At 31.0% G+C, this 22,932-nt stretch overlaps 1 protein-coding gene across 2 annotated transcripts in view; it reads right to left on the bottom strand.

The window, feature by feature from the left end:
* Positions 1-54: 54 nt before the first annotated feature.
* Positions 55-22,932, bottom strand: part of LOC130451153 (NADPH oxidase 5) — a 99,957-nt gene continuing 77,079 nt past the window's right edge. For both annotated transcript variants that reach the window (XM_056789980.1, XM_056789981.1), the window contains exons 2-18: positions 12,805-12,899; positions 10,442-10,553; positions 10,209-10,306; positions 9,436-9,556; positions 8,918-9,068; positions 8,208-8,418; positions 7,192-7,418; positions 6,821-7,009; positions 6,244-6,437; positions 5,408-5,729; positions 4,586-4,921; positions 3,808-3,949; positions 3,058-3,281; positions 2,847-2,995; positions 1,712-1,921; positions 1,336-1,539; positions 55-893 (exon numbers count right to left, since the gene is read on the bottom strand). In XM_056789980.1, coding sequence (XP_056645958.1) covers positions 696-893; positions 1,336-1,539; positions 1,712-1,921; positions 2,847-2,995; positions 3,058-3,281; positions 3,808-3,949; positions 4,586-4,921; positions 5,408-5,729; positions 6,244-6,437; positions 6,821-7,009; positions 7,192-7,418; positions 8,208-8,418; positions 8,918-9,068; positions 9,436-9,556; positions 10,209-10,306; positions 10,442-10,553; positions 12,805-12,899 — 3,183 coding nt within the window. In that variant the 3' untranslated portion in view covers positions 55-695. The remainder of the gene's footprint in view (positions 894-1,335; positions 1,540-1,711; positions 1,922-2,846; positions 2,996-3,057; positions 3,282-3,807; positions 3,950-4,585; positions 4,922-5,407; positions 5,730-6,243; positions 6,438-6,820; positions 7,010-7,191; positions 7,419-8,207; positions 8,419-8,917; positions 9,069-9,435; positions 9,557-10,208; positions 10,307-10,441; positions 10,554-12,804; positions 12,900-22,932) is intronic.

Genomic DNA, 22,932 nt, shown 5'->3' with positions numbered 1-22,932 from the left:
TTAATTAAGGATTTTGTTGTTTAGGTATTGGCAAAGTCATTTTAAAACAGCAAATCATACTAAAACCTTTTATTAAAAATTAACTACATAGTGGTAATCGTAATTATAAATATGCAATAAATAAACATGATATGTCACCAGAAAATAAAAATAAATTTAACTTTTGTTAGTATGAAGTGGAATTTGTGTCATTTAATATACAATAAAATGAATTTTCTATATACTGAAAATGGTTTTAGTTGAGAAGTTGCAATTAATTTCAAAAAATAAATATAGAGCTGCAAAATTTAAATAATACTGTAGAGCAAATATAGTAATATTGAAATGTTTTGTTCACATTGGTGGAGAAATATGAAAGAAAGAAGTGTGTGGTTAATTAAAGTTAAACAATTGAATTGATGATAAGGGGATTGCTATAGGATGAATTTATGATAATGGAAGGCTACAAATTGAATTGAATGCAGGAATTAAAGAATTATAAATAAAATAATTGCCCAAAAGCTTCAGTTGAATCACAATATTAATGAAAATAATTGTGAAACTACTGATTTTGAAAAAATTTGAATAATTTTTTTAATCAATTCTTGTTGAAAACTTATTTACCTACTACATATTAATGGTTTCTGGCAAGATAATGTAGCAGTTCTTAAAATTAGAATAAATACTTTACAAACATAACTTTATCTACACAATTATTAAAACACTTCTTTTCTAAAATTAAAACCAAATTGATCACACTTTACACGTAAAATCCTTGCCAATTGGGGTGGTCCACAATAAAATAAGGTAACTTTTCCTTTTTTCTGATCCAAGATTTGCTTAAAAACTTTATCCCAATTAGGTCGGCCAGCATTAGTTCGAGTCTTAAGTCCTGTTATTAAATCTCGTTTTTCCTGCAAAAATTTTTTGTAAATTTTTATGAAATATCATTACAATTATTGATTGAGGTAAATTGTTTCAGTATTGATTGAATATTTTAAATATATGATGGCAACAGGAGGTAGAACAGTGAAACATGGTGCTTTTCCAAATTAATGGAAAAAATGGTGAAAATGATATATCCAATAATTTATATATTATTTTTCTGCTTTGCTTTGTAAATATAAGTTTGAACAAATTTATTAATAAATTATTATTATTCCTAAATTTAACTGTTCAGTCTCAAAACCCCATGAAATGTATTACTTTTTAAATGATATTGAACTATTTATTTGAAATAAAGTGTATTTGATAGTGACATGAAATAAAAGATATTCATTAAACAATACTAAGAGTGACTGGCAAATGGTGGAGTTCGTGGACACTATGGTTCAAGCACTTATAAATATCTTATACCTTTTCATGTAATAAGTCCAAAGCGAGCTGCAATCCAACTGCCTTCATATCAGTTTTTTGTAAAGCACTAGTTATGTACATATGCATTTCCAAAAATCGTTCCATAGCCCCCCCAAGCTCTGCTTGCTCAATTTCTAGTTGGGATAGTAGATTTACAAACCATTCAAACGACCTCTGATCTCTGTTTATCCAGAAGAAATCAACCTAAACAAACACAATAATACAAAATATTGACAAACCTTTAAATCCGACAGCACTATTAAGAGTTTTCTGAACCAGATTAACTATATACCACTACTTCGAAAGTATATAGTAACCCATTAATATCTTATATTATACTTTGAAAATTATCATAAAAGAAGAGTAAATAATTCACCTTTCTGAGGTTCATTACTGTAGCTGGTATGTCGCTAGCCCACGAGAACTTGCACTTAGGACAAGTATGTCTGGCTTTCCAATATCTATGCATTATAGATTGGAGTATAGACGCAAAAGGAGTAACGCCGATACCAGTTGCTATTAGAACTGCATGTTGAGCTCGGAAAATATGACTTGATGGAGCTCCGTATGGTCCATCTAGATAAATCTAAAATAAAAATTCATGTAACCAAAATGTCATGGTAAAACTATTTGTGTAATCACAACATGCATTAATAACCGAGAATAACTTTGCTATAGTTAATAACATTAAGCAAAGCAGGATTGGAGACGGTAAGATTTCAAGTGACAAGTGAAACTTTAAAAAAAATATTATTATTGTAAATCACGCCATCTCCAATCAAATCAGTTAACTATGTGTGACATAACTATGATCACACTACTCGTGTTTGTTGTTTTTTTTTTCATATACAGTCGCAACCACAGCGTTCTTACATATTTTTATACAAACATCACGGAAAAACACACTGCACAAATAAATCACCTGTGTTCCTTCTTTATCCAACACTTCAATACGGATATCTTCTGCTACTTCATTAGACAGATTAGGTCTTGCTTTCTTACAATTGACAGATGAAATAAAGTTATGAGTGAATAAAAAAAATTTACAACATATATATATATTATATATATATATATATACATATATATATATATATATATATATATATATATATATATATATATATATATAAAATGATCGGTTTTTATTGGGAACGTGACAAGAAAACACCAAAGTGGTCTAACTTTAATTTATTTTCCGAGCTTTCGAATACTTATGTATTCAACGTCTGGGACTGAAATTATGGTCAAATACAATATAAGTAATATGTATAAATGTATAACAATAATAAAATTTTACTAAAAATAATTAATTAAGATTTCCGGTGATTTTTGATATTATTAAAGCTTGTAAAAATTTTTGAACTCATAGAATTTAAAATTCAATATTCAAATTGATTATAGGAGTTTTCATTAATTTTTGATTGGTTAGAATATGAATGACGTTGAATTTTTAACGAGAAAATCAATTTTAATGTTATTTGTGTAGGAAAGTTCAATGGTATTCTCACCTCTAGTGGTTTTCCAACAGGATAATTCATAGGTTTCACTGATCCTAGATTGGGCGAAAATTGAGAATCTGTGAAGGTTAGCTCAACTCGACCCTCTTCTACTTGCCTCTCTGGGGAGAACGTAAAACTTTTCTGACTAATTTGCCGAACTGTAAATATAAATATAAATTTATTATTCAAATTTATTTTAAAATGTGTTATTGGTATTCACCCATTTGACTTAAGGATGATGTAGAATTTTTCTTTCCGCAATCCTCTAAACTTGGAGTCTTGAATGCTATTATTGTTGGTTTATTTCGCATGTATCGAAAACTTTGAGCCAAACTCTTATTTTGGGGGCTTAAATACGCCAGTCCTAATGATTTCAATCTAGCTCTCCGTATTTGGCATTCGTTGAAACTTTTTTCTGATTCAGATCTCATATATTCCCTCAACCTAAGATACACCAGGGAGAAATACATATGTTTATATAAAATATTGAATTATCACAATCACACAAGTTTCAAAACCTGAAGAAATAGATTGAATCAAATTTTATAGGTATTTGCGAAATATTAAGCGGTAGGTAACTTATTGAATCCCCTGATTCAAATTTGAATGTATGCAATAGATCCCAGTAATTGCACTGTTACTAGAAACATTGTAAAAATTAAAAAAAAAAAACGTTCAACGTGGATCCTTTTTCCGAGAAACAAAATATAATAATTATTATTCAAGATTCACTCAATTATTTTGAAACAGGACAAATAGGTCATTTTTTGTTTGTAAGTAACCTTGAATAATGGTATTTAATCGATTTGCTATATGCCGTAGTTTCACAAAACGCAATTATTTATTTTTCATGCTATAATATTATATTGAATAAGCTGCAATTTCTGTTACTTTCGATCAATTCCGTGTCTTCATTATTTGATTCAATTGTTAAAAACATTTCAATTATTAAATAAAGGAAAATCCTTACACCATCATCCTTTCTCGTTTTTTCGCTTTTGTTTGCATATCAGGCATTGATAAAGATTTTTCTAAAGGAGCTTTGTTGGTGAACAATAATCTATGCAGTCTTTTTTCGGAGGATAACTTCCTCGATCTAGCAAGCGGCAGATCTAAAAATTATATTATTGAAATGTTAAAAACTGAAAATTAGAATGGCTCGTTATCATTTACCCAGTGAATTTATTACAAGATCAACATAGATTAAGGATTATAAGTTTATTACCTGACAAAAATTGGAAATTATGTTTTACTTTATTCATTTAGTATATATCTTAATTTAAATACACTCCCCAACAAAATTAAACGATTAAGTCTTTATTCAAATAAAGTCAAGGCTGTAAGCTGGCTATATCATGCTTGGCTTTCGATTTCTTGAAGGATATTTTGGGTGGATTCTTGTTAAATGAGATTGACTATTGCCAAGCATGAAAAGGAAATAAATATCTCTAACAACTGTAAGGTACGACTTTTACCTCTAATGCGTTAATTTTGCTGTGGATTTTATAGTTCAAACAATAAGAAAATCGACATAAACTATTTACAAATAGAAGGCATCAAAATTTATATACGCACATAAAAAACCTATCAAATAAAGGTAAGAAACCAATTCAAAATAATTTGATTCTAGAATTAATAGAAAGTCGAAATTGATTTAAGCTGCTACTTTACTGTTCACATGAATAAATATATTTGTGGTAAAGTTTAGAAAGTCATGTCAAATTTTTTCTCATAAAAGATACTCTTACCTGAAGTACTGCAAGTAGCTCTATTACTCAACTCAATTTCTGTTTTGGAATCCTTGGAAGCTTCGTCATTCTGAAAAGTTCCATTAGTAAAACCAACTAATTGTATTCCCGGTTTTTGATTCTCATTGGACAACGTTCTAGTAAGTGTATTGTGTAATTTCTTTAAAGGATTTTGCTTGCAACTCTGAATACTACCATTAGACAGTCTTTTCACTGTATTAGATGAATTTGCAGCCGGAATTTCACCATTATGAAGTTTTTCTTGTTCTCTTTCAAAATATTCATATAAACGATTTGTCCATTGACCTACACCCCTAATATGGAGCCACATGTAATCTAAACACAAATAATTGACGTAATGTAATATCTTTCAACCTACACTGTATCTTATTGTTTTAGAATAACATAATTGTTGATTAAATAAATTATCCTGTCTCTTTACCATGCATGATAGGAAAGTCCCTTAAAATTGTACTAAACGAACTGTTTATACTATCACTACACCAGCACTAACAATTACACTGTCTGACGGGCATTTCGATAACCAAATTATCGTCTTCAGAGACCCAATGGCGCACGTTAATGTGAGTGTTGGTGTAGCTTAATGTTATATAAGAAAAAGTGAAGTAACTCAAATAAGAAGTCTTCAAAATAATTAAGAATAATTGTTAATTGAAAGGGGATGAAGAATTAATATACTGGAGTCTATAATACTCATACTACTTCATAGTATTAATTTTATTTCTCCCCTTCATTAAAATATTAATTTATCTATGAGACTTTAGAGATAAGATTTCGGCTGAATACTTTTTTATAATTTACCTTCTTGTTCTGGCGCACTACTAATCGTAAAAGGATGCCATTCATATTTGGCAATAGCAGGAATTTTCACAAAAACATAATCGCCTGGATGGAAATCGAAACTAACTGGTCTTTTGATTACCAAATGGGTGACTTTTGACGGTAAAAGTAAACCCGAACTAATGTATGTTTTGCCTCTCTCGGTGACTATAAAAGTAGATCTATAAGCTCTCTCTAATCCATAAGCTATCCCTGGTATGATGAACCACTTCCAGAAGTTAGGACCGTGCAAAATTAGTAGTATCCAAAATGGTACGTACATGAGATGCGTGTAATAAAATACCTTGAAAAAGTATTCATGAGATTCATTACTTATAAAACTACAATTTGTATATTTTCTAATCGTGACTCGTTTAATAGACAAATGTCAGATGCGATTCTGGGGGAAATTGAATAGAATCGTGGCCAGCAAGTGCTTACCTGTGACCTATCAGTCCATTTAGGTATAGTAAAATCAAATTACAGCTAATAGTAACCCTTAAATATTGTCAACAAGGTACAAAATATGAGAAGAGTAATAAAGAGAAAATAAATAACTTACGAAATTGTTGTTGATGATGATGAAGTTTATGATTAATTATGCCAATAAATAATGTAAATTAATTTGTGAATGATCCCTGATAGAATGAATATCTCTCTAATAGAGGTTGAACATTACATTCAAAACGATACATCAATATAACGTAATCTTTTAATTCAACATTTAGAGAGATGAAAAAAGAACGCGTTACATATATGGAATATTCAAGTTAAACACTCAAACTTCATTTATGAATGAAATTCCACATTATATTTACCTCGAAACATCCTCCTCTCCTTACAAACGCCTGTGAACTAATAACTATGGCGATAAGTATTACCATAAGCGCCATCCCCGTGGGGTTAGCGACGCCGTTAATTAATCCGAAAAGACCCGGCTTACTGGTTAATAACCATTCAGAAGTAGTGAAATTCTTAGCATTTATTACAGCATCATTCACTACAACCAAACCTGAAATTTTTTTAAATATGCTTTCATATACAATGACCGAAAGCTTAAATATATAGGGACCAGGACCTGCTTCCATATCAACAATATTTGATTCCACATAAATATTTTCATTGTAATTAAAGATTATAATAAATATTATAAATAAATAAACGTTATAAAAAGAGCGATATTGTTTAACTCGCGTAACGTAAATAACTATTATGGATTCGAGAATTTCTCAAGAGGAAAATTGGTACTTGAACTAATAAATTTATTTTAAATGTATATAGTAGACTAGATTTCTGTTGTTTAAACTGAATATGTGAAGAATCAAATGTTATATTGCCTTTATTCGTGCATCAAAGTTTAATATATAATCGGGTGTATAAATTAAGAATACTTACTGAAGTTGCAAATATGCATAATAGTATGTATAACGCTATATCCAAAAATAAACATTCCGGTTAACTTATGAAAATAAATATGTTGATCTAAAGGCAATACTGAACTATATCCTCTTGTTCGCAAAAATGTTATAGTTTGTCTCAACATCAATACTAAGATAAATGTACAGTTGAAGTTCAGACACTGTCCTGGAAAAATATTAATCAAAAGCTATGAGAAATAGATAGTCTGGAAGTAATAATAAAATAATATTTCAAACACAACATATTTGGTTTGCAATTTAAGGTTTGACTTAGGATATGACACAATATTCGAATATCAAAATAATTATTTGAAATTATACAAAAATATGTAATGTGAATATACTTACCACATGCTCTGGCAAATATCGTATACCAATTTGATCTTGAATATTCAATTGATCGGGATATAAATAAAGCAGCATTAACTAGAAGGAATCCTAATAAGAAAGTTAAATATACGTAGTTGTTTTTGACATAAGGAATCGTGAAATAATATGGTCTCCAAGTCATAATCTTTTTCAATAACGAAGACTTTTTATTTTTGGTTTGCGGTGGTACTAACCAACGATCAATGCTGAAATAAAAATTGAAATATAGGGGGTCGATAATTACAAGTGGTTGCCAGTTTTTGGTAATACATATTTTTTTCAATAGCTGTAGTTGTGTAGGAAATAGAATATTTGTATTGTGTATACTGAAATTTTTGGATATAATGAATAAGTAATCATGTATTTTATAGTATATTCTACTAGGATTTCGGTATTAAAGGATCAAATATAGTGTACTTAGTTTCCGAGAGCATAAAAGTATCGTCTCCAATATTTAAAATCTTCAATATATTCGTAATATCATTATCTTAGATTAATACTTGTAGAATAAGATTTTTGTGAAGTGTAAACCTTTATTATATAATCTCACGATACAAATCGCTATTCACTAGGGTGTCCAGGTGCATTGTCCAGCACCCATAATAAATTTTCTAGTAGAGACACAAAATATTTGAGAAACCATTCACAGAACACCTTCTTTGCTACCCAAGCTTCATTTTTATTTTTTTAGATCATACGTAATTATATATCTTCCACTTCTCTTGGATTTTTTGATTTCCTATCAAGAAAAAATTCCAATTTATAGATATTAGCTCTAAAGTCAAATATGGTACATATGTAGTGCTTCTTCCACTTCTAGAGATTCACGTTTAATGCTAGTAATTTTTAAATGAAAGTCTGTTCATTAGATAGTTTTGAAGTTACTCATTCTATACCAATAGCCATTACTAGCATCCCTTGTATTCACCCGTAATAATTTTTCCCACACAACATCCTAATGTATACAATGAAAAACTTATTGGAAATAATAATACCTGATTGACAAATTTTCTAAAAGTCCACCGTGCTTTTCTAATTGATTTTTTAGAGCTTCGTACGTTATAGCTCCTCTGTTGTTCGAATCAGCGTCTTCAAACATAGCCATAGTCAAATCGCTGATTTGTTCTTCGCTGAATTGCATCCCGTTCTCCTCCATACAAGCTCTCATGACGTGCTGAAGCTCTCTATGTTGTATCAACCCATCACCTAGATTATTTTCGTAAATTCTAGTTAGTTATACACTGAATAATGATCATTATTTATGATTTTAAATGCTAGCAATAAACATGGCCAAAATAGTTTCGTATAAAAAAAATTGTGTAAAAATCAGAGTCTTTCCTAATAATGATTCAAATTAATGACGATTAAGTGGTCTCAATTGCATCACTTCAAACTAACATCGAATTCTACCTATGAGATGTCTAAATTCGTGACATAATTAGCGAAAAAGCAACGTATAAAACAAGGTCGTAACATTGTTAGTGAAGGTGCGGATTTTGACATAATTGGTCGGCAAATTGTGAATCAAACTAGAATCATTAATTTTGATGGTATTTTAAATAGCTAACTACCAATCTATTACAAATAAATTAAATGGATATTTTGTTTGAAAAATCATGAGGATGATATGCAAATTTTATATCAACGGATGTATTTTATAAGATACTCAATAGAGTAAAATCATCAAAAATTTTATTTCACTCACCGTCCAGATCGTACACTTTAAACAAAAATCTTATTTTATCATCTGGTGTTTGTCCAGCAAATTGATGCATAGCATCCAAAAATTCTTGCAATGATATTGATCCCGAATTATCTTTATCAAAGATTTGAAATACTCTATCTGTGAAAAAAGGCTAAAAAATAATAAACACACAATTAAATAGTTAAAGAATATGACGAGATATTGAATAATTAACAGTAAAATCACTTGCAGACTAAATGATTTAGTTGTAATGAAGCCTATATTAAACAAAATTGGACATATTGAATCGATTTTCATGTATTTCGTTAAATTACCATGTGTTATATATTTCCATTTAAAAAGAAGCAGCTGAAATGACAGAATATTATTCAATTCTCAAACTGATTTTCATTATTTGATTTCGTTACCTACATGGGCTCCACATGCCGAGAATTATTTTTCCAAACCCACATAAGTATATAGACATACATTATAAAGGTATACATTTTATAATGAAATAATTTACATTTAACGCTTACGTTTTTTGAAACGACAATGTTTTTAAAATCTTCCTTCTTAATTTCTTTTCCTTGTCCGACGGTCTGTCTAAATAATTGTTCCAATCGGTCTATACTACTTTTATCAAAGCCTGTGCGAGGCCTGTAAAATTAAAAGATATATTTGAACAGATATATAAATAATAATAAATATTATTGCATTTCTATCGTGTGAGATATATAAAAAGGGTAAAAAAATATTATTAAGAAGCGCGAAATAGAGAAGATGCAATTTATTCCTTGTTTAATATATGCTTCATAAAATATTGAATCACATTTTATTTTATTTATTTTAGTTTGGGAGTTAAGAGGCTGGTAGTTCTTATAAATGTGAGTAACTATGTTTCTACTCATTCATAGATAGTACAACGCGGAACTTAGGAGGAAATCCTCCCATATTTGACATTGTATTATAAACTCGATGCTCTATAACGCCCGAAATCAGTTCAAAAAGATTCTAATAACTGTAAATTAGACCAAATTTAAGGAACTGGGACCGCACATGAATATAAATTGTTTCTTCTTATATAATTAATATAGGGCACAACTTAAAGTAACCTTTCGCTAAAACAATAATTCAAATTCTCCAGCATTTAGATATGAGATGAGGGTATGTTAGAGCTACTATAAGAATACCATATATACCTTCTTAAATCAAGATTCTATTTCCAATTGCAAACCACTTAGTAAATTAACAAAAAACGAATGGAATACATTTGTTCACGGTATTAAATGCGTATTAAGGGTAAAATCACCTGGAATTAGTTACGGTGCTTAAAAACTCCATTATGGCTTCGGAAGGTATCACCCCAGAGTTTTCTTCATCAATTAACCGAAATAATTTATCCACAATCTGTAAGTCAATTGAATGTATAAAAATTCGATAAGAATATTTCAAAATTGCTAATTTAATCATCTGTTATGATATACTCTATGCTCAGTTTCTACGTTTGTATAGAGAAGCAGGAATTTAAATACGTTTACTTACCCCTTTTGTTAAAAAAATTAAATAAAAGTGCTCTAAGTAGATAGGTTTCTCTCCACATAGACAATACGCTACGCTTTCTAGTTGTTCCGCAAAGTCGATTTGGGTTTCATTTCTAAAAGTGAAAGACTGGATTAAGAATGTTCTATCAAAGAATATATTTTCAGAGAAATTGCGTCTACAACTTCAGTTTACGATTTTCTGAAGTATCTCTTCCACGATAACTAGCATTCATTAGCATAGTACATACTGGTATTCGAATTTCTCGATTCACTAGTCGATAGTAGGCAATTTTTGAGGAAGGGGATGAATATAATACTTATCAAACGAAATTTATGTTTTTCTCCAATAAAAAACATTGAGTTATCGTGTAATCGTTATACAAATTTTTTGGAAATAACAAAATGTTTCACTGAAACTACTGAAACCAAGTGTCAGATCGTTTCCATTTCTCACAGTAACCTCCAATAGGCTTCCACAACAATATTCATTTTGTATATATGTATCGATCTAGTTCTTTTAAAAGAAATTTCCTTTGTCTTGCACTTTTTTTTATTTTTCGTTGTGTTTTCCTAGGGAAAGATTTCATTATTTCCTATTCCATTTTTTGTCATCTAATGATTTTTAGTCTTTACTATTTTTAATGGTATTCAGTTCTTTTCTTATATCAAACTAGAATTATGGTTTTTTACACAGTTACAAGATGTTACTAAAAATTTTTTTAAGTTTGGCAGATTCAATGTTCCAAATTGGGACATAGTATGTTAAAGACAATTTATAGGGATAATCCAATTATTAGTAACGGCAATTAGACAATATGTGAATCAATACTTCAATGACAATTTGGTGGTTTTATTCTTCCGGTTTTTTCTTCACCAAAATTCCTATAAATGGAAGTAAATGAGGCGATTGAAATATTGGAATGAATTTTTTTTTATTACATCTACAGATGGAATTTCTTTTATAAACCTACTTTACAAATAGAGACAAAATTTGTTTAGAACTAGGTGTATATAATATCGGATTTCAATGTTTTTGTATTAAATAATCATAAAAAAGCCTTAATATTCGAACTATAGCCTATCGTATTCTATGGTTTCAATCGAATGTTGAACAAGTTCTTTGAGACCTTGTTAAAACCATCCATTGGGCTTAGATGCAACAAATTCTTGTATTAGATTATCAACATATCCTATGGATTTAAAAAAAACCGACAGTGCAAGGTCTGGACTAAATGCTGGATGTGGTAAGAATTCAATACCACCAACTTCTGCGATCATATTCAGTCAACCTTTCGCAGTATGTGGTTTAACGTCAACATGTTGTAAGAGAAACCGCTTTCTTTTAACTAAATCTGAATAGTTATATATACATTCGCATGAACTCTCCACTATATACCTCGGCATTGATATGTCGACCACTGGAATGATTTCGTATACTAAACCTTCATAATTCCACCAGTTACACAAGACTTTTCATCCGATTCGACTTCTTTTCTTGATGGGTTCTGGTAATTATTCTCTCTCTCCCTATCCACTGATTTTTCATCGCGAGTAACAATGCGTCTAATAAAACAATCATTTTCGATAGGAAAAGGAGCTGTTTACAACATCTCTTCTCGGTTAATTCGTGTAGCACTATTTGACGACTTCTATAGATCTTACCTAACGATTGTAAATGACGATGTATGGAATCTTTAGACGGCTTAAGTGCTGGTATTAGGTTTATTTCTTCTGCTTCTTTTGTAACATCAGGTGGACATCTTGAACGCGAGTGATTAACAAGCGTCTAATCTCTACTGTTAAAACGATTAATCCTACACTGTGCCGTTTGCTCATTAACTGTATTCGCCTCCAGTTTCAAATATTCTCCTTGTTGCCACGACTGCTTTAAACTTTTGTGCCCAATAATGTCTTCACAATACTCGAATTTCATATTTATCGCAGAGAGAGAATGATTGAAAGAAAGAAAGGCAATTGTATTCTTAGAGACTAATCTTGACAAATTAAGTCATGTATAAATTAAAGTATGAAAACTGACATTACTTATGAGACACCCCTGTACTTCTAGCCTCTACTAAATATTGATTTTGCATACCATCATATTTTCTGTAATAATCTGAGAAAGTTCTTTTTTATTTGATCTGAAGTCTTGTTTTTCCTTGAAATAAATAAAATGTTACTTCCCACAAGAAGTAACCTTCAGCTTACCGTATAATAAATTATCTTGTATTTACTCTCAACATTTTAAATGGATAATTAATTTTAGGACGCTTTTTTACTTTCCAGTTATTAGCGTTTATATCACATCATTATCTTTATGTAAATGAATAATGAATCAATATCACAAGTTTGTGGCTAACTTACATTAATCTCTGCTTTAAGAATTCTATCCACTCTTCTTGCGCCAAACACTGATCTCTGTCCTGATCGAATAATTTAAATAACTGTTCCAAAAGCTCCTGCAAAGATATACAGCGTCATTAATATTTGCAGATATTTCTGAATTATCTTCTGAGTAATGATCAATTTAGTATTGTTCTTTGTGACTATGAAATTGTTATAATTATTAATGGTTGGAGACCTAGGAAAGTTTTTGATTCTCATTTATTGTAAAGCAAGAGAAACAATATACAAGACGTGCCCAAATTATGGAACAAATTCATTATGCGAACGATGCAGAAGAAATACGCATTAACTAACAACAATTAATTGTCAAAATCAAGTTCATATTAATAGATAAAAATCACCTTGTCAATGAAAATATCAGTTATTATAAGGGGTTTTGATATATTTTGATATTCAGAGAAAAATGCCATTTTTTGAGATAAATGATCGGATGTTTATTTCATTATAAAGAGGAAGGTATGCCGTTAATAAAGGAACACAACAGCAGCCAAATGGTCGCCACGACTGCGCTTACAGTACCATATACTTTTCATGAAATTTTCCGTAACCAAATTGCAAAGCGGCTGCCCTATGTCCTCGATAGCCTCACGAATTCCATCTTTGAAGTCTTGAATCGATGCTGGACTGTTGGCGTAGACCTTATCTTCCACGTGGCCCCAAAGGAAAAAGTCGCAATGTGTTAAATCACAAGATCTCGGTGGCCAATTGTGATCCCCTCTTCGAGAGATAACACGATCCGGAAATTTTTCCCGTAAAAGATCGATGGTTTCGTTGCTTGTGTGGCACGTAGCGCCGTCTTGTTGAAAGTAAACGTTGTCCAAATTAATACCATCCATAAAAAATCATTAATCATCTCTCGATAGCGCAATCCATTTACCGTAACTGTTGCTCCAGCCTCATTTTCGAAAAAGTAAGGTCCAATGACACCGCCAGACCATAAACCGCACCAAACAGTCACGCGTTGAAGATGGAGAGGATTTTCAACAATAACTCTTGGGTTTTCCGAGCCCCAGATTCGACAATTTTGTTTATTGACGTAACCACCAAGATGGAAATGGGCCTCATCAGATGATTTTTCGATGAAATTCCGGAACGTTTTCATGCATTTCAAGGACCCAATCAGCAAAGACACGACGTTGTTGATGATCGGCCGGCTTGAGTTCTTGTGTTAACTGAACTTTATAGGCCTTAAGACCCAAGTCTTTATGCAAAATACGGTGTAATGACGTTTGTTGAATGGATAATTCCAAAGAACGACGAGGAATGGACAAACCTGGGTTTTCTTCAACACTTTGGGCTACAGCAGCAATATTCTCAGTTGTTCTTGAGCGACGTGCACGGGTTTTATTCTTCATATCACTAATTTTTCCCAACAGCTCAAATTTTTCCACCAATCTCTATATTGCGGTCCGAGAAGGTGCTTCACGTCGACCCAAAAATGTTTTAGTTTTACGAACCGTCTCTGCCAAACTTTCACCGTTTTTATAGAGAATTTTAATAATTTAAATGCGTTGTTGAAGCGTGTATCGTTCCATTTTCATTAATGGCGTAGTTTCTACTTGTCAAATGTCAAAAAATGACAGCTTCAAAAGTGACATTTACCGAAATAGTGGGCTGTTCAAAATAACACCTCTTATTGGAAAACTTTATATATAAAATTTCAAATTAAAAGTTTTAGTACTTAAGTACTTAATTTATATCTACTTCAAATGAAACCTAACCCATATAAATTACATAATATATATACAAATTAGATAATCCCCATTGGATAACTGAAAGTCACACTCCTCCTGCCACAGTCCTCATTTTAAGATAATGCACCTCCACATTATACACGTGACTTTTGCGAGTACTTAAACCAATGGTTTTCCTAGGAGGTTGATTGGTAGACGAGGACTAAGAGATTGGCTTTCAAGATCTCCAGAGGTCACAAGTTATTTGTGACGTACAACAAGAATCTGTTCGTTGATTTTCTTTTTGTCAAGAGACAGGTGGATGGCATTCTGAGCAACTCATTCAGCTGTTAGTATTACAGTTCGTTTATATTATTATCGGAAAACATTGAATTCTACTTTCCATTTTTCCTGTATAAGGATCAGTTAGTTGAGTTTGATACTGTTAATTATATTATTAAAAGAAATTTTAAATGAGGTATTAGCAGACTCGCACTTCAATTTCAAAAAATTAACAATAACCTCTCACAACTTCAAAATTGGTTACGTTACCATGTTCGCACATATTTAAAAACTTGTCATTTTTTAGGATTGTTTATAAAAAATAAATTGTTTGCAAATGATAAATTCGCATATAGGAATACGTTGAGGGAAAATAGTAGAGAGTAAAGAGTTTACACCAAATTAGTGGAAAATTATTTTTAAATTTCAAAATTTATTTTGACGATAAAGAAAGGAAACGAGGACGTTCTATTTGATTGCCGTCAAGTGTTGTAATATGTCTAGATCATAAAGTATATTAAATCTAACACGAAAGAATTATTACCGCAAATTGTATCTTAATAGTACACCCATGATTTATTGAGAGCTTGAATGAAAACTGATAGAATCATAAAGTATGAAACAGGTTAAAGATGTGTTACGCCTACGATTCAGGCCTTGTAACTTTCAATAAATATCGATTTATATGGCATCAAGACGTACATTAACTCCAATGAAAAGTTTAATATATGGGGTACTTACACGAACAACCTTCCTGTGATATACTATTTGGATTTGATACGAGTTTTTTAAGACTTTTTGTTTGATCAATGCCAAATCAGATATCTCGAAACTACTCTTAATCAGCATAAATAGCTAGATCACAAGTAGAATGGAACAATGAATCAATTCTATATATAATTCAATTGAATGTCACTAAATACGAAGGCAACATGGAAAATTTCCTCTTTTCGTGTGACTAATAAACTGAATGATGCTTTTACCTTCAAATGAGTGGAGAACTGATTTAAAGTTTTACTACAATATTAGACTATTTGACAATAAACCTCTGTATTATGTTATTTTATATTTTTTTAGAATAGAGCACTCTAAAAGATATCAATCAAAAAGATCCAACCTCGTTACTCAGATTGAAGTATCTATAAGATTTTTGAATCGTTCTATCACTCTTCAACATCCTGCCAATAGAATTGCTTGTGTCAAAGATTTTGACTATCATCAAAGTTCTAAAAATATCTATTTAAATGTAGATAAAGTTGGTAATTCGTAAGAAAAAACGGAATAATCCTCACATGAGTCACAGATGGAATTACAAAAGTTATTCAATCTTATATTGCGTAATTTTTGCAATTTTTTCGGTTAACTAAACCTGTATATTTTGCGATAAAATATCATACATTCGCATCAGCTGTCCACTATATACTTCAGTATTGAAACCTCGACCATCTCTGGAAGTTGTCCGTTGTCTTACCACTGTTTAGGTTTCGCTTGAGTCTCGGTTAATTCGTGTAGCACTATTCAACAACTTTTATAGATTTTTTGTAATGATGTTAATTAGCGATGTATGGTATCTTTATAAAGTTCAAGGGAATTTTATAATCGGAAAGTGCTGGTTTTAGGTTGGTTTTCTACTGCTTCCCTTGTAACCCAAAATCCCATGCACGAGAACGATCTTCAAACGTCGAATCCTCACTATTAAAACGATTAAAGCAATGCTGTGCCGTTCGCCCATTAATTGTGTTTTCCTGTCCAATATTTTTCATATTGGTATGATTCAAAATTCCTGGTATGAATTGATTTGTTCTAAATTGAGGAGCAGAGAATAAAATATGTCTGAAAGAAGTTCCATCCAAAATATAATCAACTAATTTTGATGAATCAACTTACATCAATTATATAAGCAATATAATTTATTTTCAAGAGTGTCTGTAGCTGAAATTAACTGTCTCATTCATTGTAATCGTCGATCTGATTATAATTTCCAACAGGTGAATAGCCTCAAACCGATTGAACTCCTGCAAATTATGCCGACACTAGTCTTCATCTGCCAATGATTCCGATAACAATCGCAGATATTGTTCGCGAAACAAAAATAGTAGGTGGTCTTATAAGAAAATTGAAGATCGGTATCGTTATCGATTTTTCACAACGGATTAATAATCTATACAAAGATTTGAAAAGATTTTCCCGATACTGATTGTACTCCGCCTACAAAAATATCTAGCATATAGCAAAACATTTTTTACAGGTTGAGATTAGTTCGGACACAGCTATAAAATCAGACATTACTCCCTCGCAAGTGTCTTTTTCTTCAAGGCAGCTTGACATGGTGCAAGACAACGTGTAAGGAATTGCATGAAATTTTTTCCAAAGTTAAAATATGTCATAGATTAATATTGCACGTCTTTTGACATTCCATTGAAATTCCATGAGTAAATTAAATAAATTCCTAACGTCAAATTTTATTTAATATTTTGTGACCGGTTTAAAAAATAAAAAAAATAAAATAACAAAGCGAAGTAAAATCAGCAGTACTTCATTTGCGCATGATCAAGAAAAATTGCGTCTTGCATTGCATTGCACTTTGTATTGCATCATGTCAAGCGGCCTTTATAAATTAGAAAACATAGTAACTTAGGTCTAACTAACTACTTTGTGATAAGTATCTTTTATAGACATTTTTCCTACTGCCATAATTAACGGTTTAGTAATTAACACAGTTAATAACTTAAGCTGAATGGAAGGGCCCGTGCTTCTCAACAAGGCGTAATATTCTGCTAACATCTCTCTTGGACGACTTCAACATTTATTTCGTGTATTTTTAAAAAATTCTACGCCGTAATTGATCCTCATTTTGGACTTGCCACCCTCCATCATACACTTTTCGAGATAAAAACTTCAATTGGACGGACCCAAGGTGGATCTTGTTTTGATATAAAAAGTATGTTATTTATTTTGATGTAGACAATTTGAACATGTCCTTGGATAATGGCAGGATGCTAAGTCCGTCCAAAATATTATATCGTTTCCAACGTGATGTTGACGTGTAAAATCAGTAAAATCAGGCAGTTATGAACATACCTTTCAGAATCTACAGCTTCCCCCCTAACTCGACCCTCATTAGGCCTGCTTATTTCTCTTGTCGAATCGCACACCAGAACAGAACTTTCTCAGCTTTTGCTTTATATTTTACATTGTTGTATATTTAGGATTCTTTCGTCTTTTTCCGTGTTTTAACCATTTCTTGATAATTCCCGAGATACGGTACTCCTTGAAGTATTTTATTCAAACGCTCATTTTCTAACGGCAACCTCGACTCTGGCTTTTACTCTTCTTACCAGTCTTTCTGCTCTTTTCGACTTATTTTTCCATTTTCTGGGAAGTTCAAACATAGTATTCCTTCTTCACATTCGGGTATAGTACGCATTGAAAAATGCTAATTAAGTTAGGCTTAGGAATCTGACCAACCAATTTATAAACTTTTCCCATTATTTCCAACTTATAAGACATTTCATTGCAACTGACACTTACACAAATAATTTTTTTTCATTATTACAACCTATTTTTAAACTCTAAATTTGGTTAGGAAATATTACTTCATTGTTTAGTTTGTAGTGAATATACTCAGAAAGCGTAATTATTTTTACTTTTCAAACTTGTCTTGTTCAAACTTAAATGCACTACAATATAATGAAAATTGAACTATTGGAGTTCTACTCGGAATCACTTTTACATTTGGGATGAAGTTAGTTGACCATAACCTAGGAGACCGTTTTCTTTTTCTCTGATCTGGATAGCAGACAGGTAAACAATGGTAGAATATTAGCTGATCTGCCTCCACTGGTGGACTATTATATCCAGCATTAGTATAATTTCATTTGAAGAGTGCAGCCAGGTTTTGTTTTTTACTCGTGGCAAAGCTTCAATTTTCAATCAGGAAAACTGATGCTTATGATTTTAAGGCTAAAAAATCCGCAAAGTTCAATTCTTCCACAAGATAAGAGCCACCCTTTCTGTTACGCAGTCTTTTAGAGTTTTCTGTACTTTTGTGTACATTTTGATGTACATATACTTGAAATTCGCACAAGTGACATCTTTATCATCATTCTATGCGAGTTTATCTGGGTAATTTCTGCGCAATAAACCTAATTTTTTTAATATCTGAGATCATTAATATGTGTGTATGTGAAAGGAAACTACAGTTTTTCTGAGCAAATTTTTCATCATATTATTTTTAATTGAACAGGAGTACAAGTATGTGCTGTCGTTTTATCAAATTTGCTTATACAGTGCAACCTCGATATAACAAATCGGAAGGCGAACAAGTAAATATTCGTTGCATTGAGGTTTGCTATTCTGAGGGTACGTTAGTCTAAAATTCGTTATAAAGAGGTATACAAGTCAAACAACAATGATTTGTTTTACGAACTAAAACGCGTCGAACCCTGTCGCGACAGGAATCACACACTATGAGATTAAAAGTCAAACATTGCAGGAACTTTATACAAAAGGTTTTGGGTTGACAAAATCATTCATTAAAGGTATTTGTACTTTTTCTTAATAGTTATAAAGTCGTTATAAATACGTTGTTTTCAAAAAATGTTTGCAATATAAAGGTATGTTTTATTTAAGGACATCATGAAGAATTTGTTGATTGCGGTACGTTATATTAAATTCGCACCGTATTACTTCTAGGATTTTGTTAGTAAGAACAAGATATCTTGTAAATAGGTGTTTCAGTTATATTATTCATTATCACAAGTATCGTCTGCTATGGCTACTGGTGGAAAGTACCAGAACAAAGCAGAAAACTTAGATTCTGAAAATATCAGACATTATAATTGAATATATTTTCTATGAATTTAATAGCTTAGCTTATTAGTTTCTATTTTCAATATAATGGACATTAACGGTCTATTGATTCTTCTTTTATTTCATCCACAGAAATTGATTTTCTGAACTGCTTGCAAATTTGATTTTTTGATTCTATTTCTAATTCTTCGGTTTGGATTTATGTCATCACGTGATAAAAGTCTCATTCTTTCGTTGGCATTTCGATTCTAGCTACGTACTTTATTCAACGGAACTATTGTTCTCGCCCTTGTAGCTTCAGTTCATATTAGAAAGAGTACCCACTCGCTGTACTATAGATTATACATGAAACAAAAATCAATATTTAAAGCTATTTTCATACACATCATTAGAAAGAAAAGTTTCGTAATTTGAGCAACCTGCAATTACGTCTGGTTCCTAATAACTACTTTCACCAACTTTATTGGCCGCCCTCCACAGAAATACCGGTCACGTATGAACGACCACTCTTAACAGATACCGCTCTATAGTAGTACTTTGTTACCAGTCCGCAGTTATATAATTGCCACAATCCAAATGGCAGGTCAGTTCTTGAGGAGCCTTCATGCTCACGAAATTAGCGTCTGGTATTAAACTACGTAGTTTACGAAGAAACGTGAAATATTGCGATATTGTCTTGGTTATATTAGGGGTGAAAATTGTCATTTCAAAATAATATTTTATATCGTTGTATCTCAAGATACTCATTTTTTTTATTACATAAACGAGCAGAAGCAAAGGATATTTTTAATGCATAATTATTGATTAATGATTTCACGAGGAATATTATTCACACCTCTAAATAAATCTTCTTTCTCGGGATTGAGGCCAGGATGGTTCACCAAATGGGTTGAATATTTAATATTTACATGATAAATTTCATTATGCCCAGCTTCTGTACAAAGGGAATACAGATTTCTTTTTCATTTTATGATTCCTACTCTGCTACTTTAAAACCTAATAAGGGCTGGTAACGTGACACGTTGGAAACGTCATCGCAGCAAAATTTTCGTACCAAATCTTCTACTCTAAGATCCCACCGCTTGATCTTGCAGGTATCTGTTTTTTTTGATAAAATTAACTTTAAAGGAATCTTGAGGATGTATGGAATGGATTGAGAATAGGTTGCCTTGTAAAAATTAGCCGCAATTACCTGTAATTAATTTTAATGTCATTAATATACTGATAATATATGATTTTCAGTCAATTTTACAGCATTTGGAAGAAAATGATGTCACAAATCCCACGTGCTTAAAAATTAATCTTCGTAAAATATTTCTCGGCAAGGTCCTCGGGAAATTTTCAAAACATTCGCAGATCGAAAAAATTTTAGAAAATAATTCTAGCTCTAGGTAGATTATGGGTGAAAATTTCATATAACTTACTTAAGAGTCACGAAAAGCTGTAATGCTACTAATAATAAGGTTAATATTTTTATGAAATAATGATGGGGTACTATTTTAATACTTGGAGATGAATCTTAATCAAATAAGAAAAAAATAGTAATAAATTAATTCGTACCGCCCCGTTAAAACAACAAATGTTATTCATAAATATTATCTTTTTATAAACAAGCTTTTCATGTATTCTATTAGGTAAAAATAGACAAGTCAAATGTGTGGGTTGGAAAATAATACTTTTTCAAGTATATAGTTGGACATTAACGATTATTACAATTTCATTTTAATGAAAAAAATTTGTAGAGATTCACCATATTCACCAGGCAGCACTAAAAATGAAACAATTTGAGTATGAAATTTACGAAAAATTATTGCAAAATCATCATGGATTTTGGGGATTTGTTCTGAACCTATTAACAATACAAATAATCCTATATGAATATTGTGAAGAGTCTGTAACATCTTTTAACATTTCGATTGAAAAAAATTTCGAATAATATCGTATATTTATTTCATAATCTCGCTTTCTATTCTTAAAATTCCATATTCCAATTCTTCTTGCAAAGTGAATAAACAACAAATAAATGTCATTATGACACGCTTATAATTTTGAAACAAAACGTGTTTTCCAAAGTTTACAAAGAGCTTCAAATGAAGAAAACTACAATTAAACCGTTTGGACTCGTAAAAATGGTTGCATTCCCTGCTGCGTTATAATAATCAATGTAATGTAAAGTACATTGCATCTGAAAAGAACTTTTGTAAATAAACATAAAAATTGTTCTACTTTTCTTGTTCTGCATCATTGGGGATTGGATAAAAATAGTACAAAATTCTCTGGTCTATGGATATACATATAATAAATCAAATGATATCTAAATGTAGCCTCGTGAATTGGTTCCTTCACCTATTAAATAGAGGTGTACCCATATTCAAATATTAAACAACTTTCTCTAATCGGATTTAACACCTGTGCTTAAGGTACCTACACTAAATATTTTATTTTTTAATGTTATAAAAGAGATTTACGATTTTCTATCTATGTCGATGTTGACATAATTAGTTGGTAGCTGGTATTGTTTTGTCTCTGTTGAACTAAAACTGCTCAGATTTATCGCTAAAATCAAGGAGAAGTAATTTACATATTAATGTCAGAAAATTGAATTTTTATCTCAAACAATTAAGTATTATTATCAAATTGGGGATATCAGTCCAGTTTATCAAGTTTGCCACGTGCATACTCGTTATATATAAGTAATCATAAAATACCTTCCTCGAGCTAAGTGGGAACAACATCGCAAAAATTGGTTGATGTCAATATGCTGGAGATAAAAAAGATGATGAAAATATATAGCAAAAAAACAGTTTGGATTGAGAAAACGTTTTGTCAATAACGAATCTACACGAACCAAGATTTTAGTTTGGTATAATTATCAAATAACTCAGGTATTGGGACAGACAAAATTAATAAAATGAAATCAAGAGATAGTTGTCCGTGAACAGATGGAAATTATTTCAAAATAATCTTTATCACAAATACTATCATGTCTAGTTTGTAGTGAAAGTAGTTTGTCTAGTGAATTTGTACTCGATTTTTCACATGCCAGCTAGAATTAGGAGTTTCTTCCAAAAGCATTTGCTCAGATTTAAAAAAAAACTCATAAACCTTTTGTATGAATCTTCGAAAAGTAATATCCAGTAAAAAAATATCTGCTCCGATTGCTCAATACAAAGTTATAATTCCAAATTAGCCTCATACGGAAGAGAAAAATCTTGATTGCTGTCGTCTTTTAAGTGAAACAGTGAGAGTAGTTTTATATAAATAAAAAGAAAACCTCAGAGATTTCTTAAAAAATAAAACCCATTTTCTGGAAAATTAT

This window comes from Diorhabda sublineata, chromosome X (genome assembly GCF_026230105.1).
Source record: "Diorhabda sublineata isolate icDioSubl1.1 chromosome X, icDioSubl1.1, whole genome shotgun sequence".
NCBI lineage: Eukaryota > Metazoa > Arthropoda > Insecta > Coleoptera > Chrysomelidae > Diorhabda > Diorhabda sublineata.
This window is presented reverse-complemented; position numbering and strand designations above follow the sequence as displayed.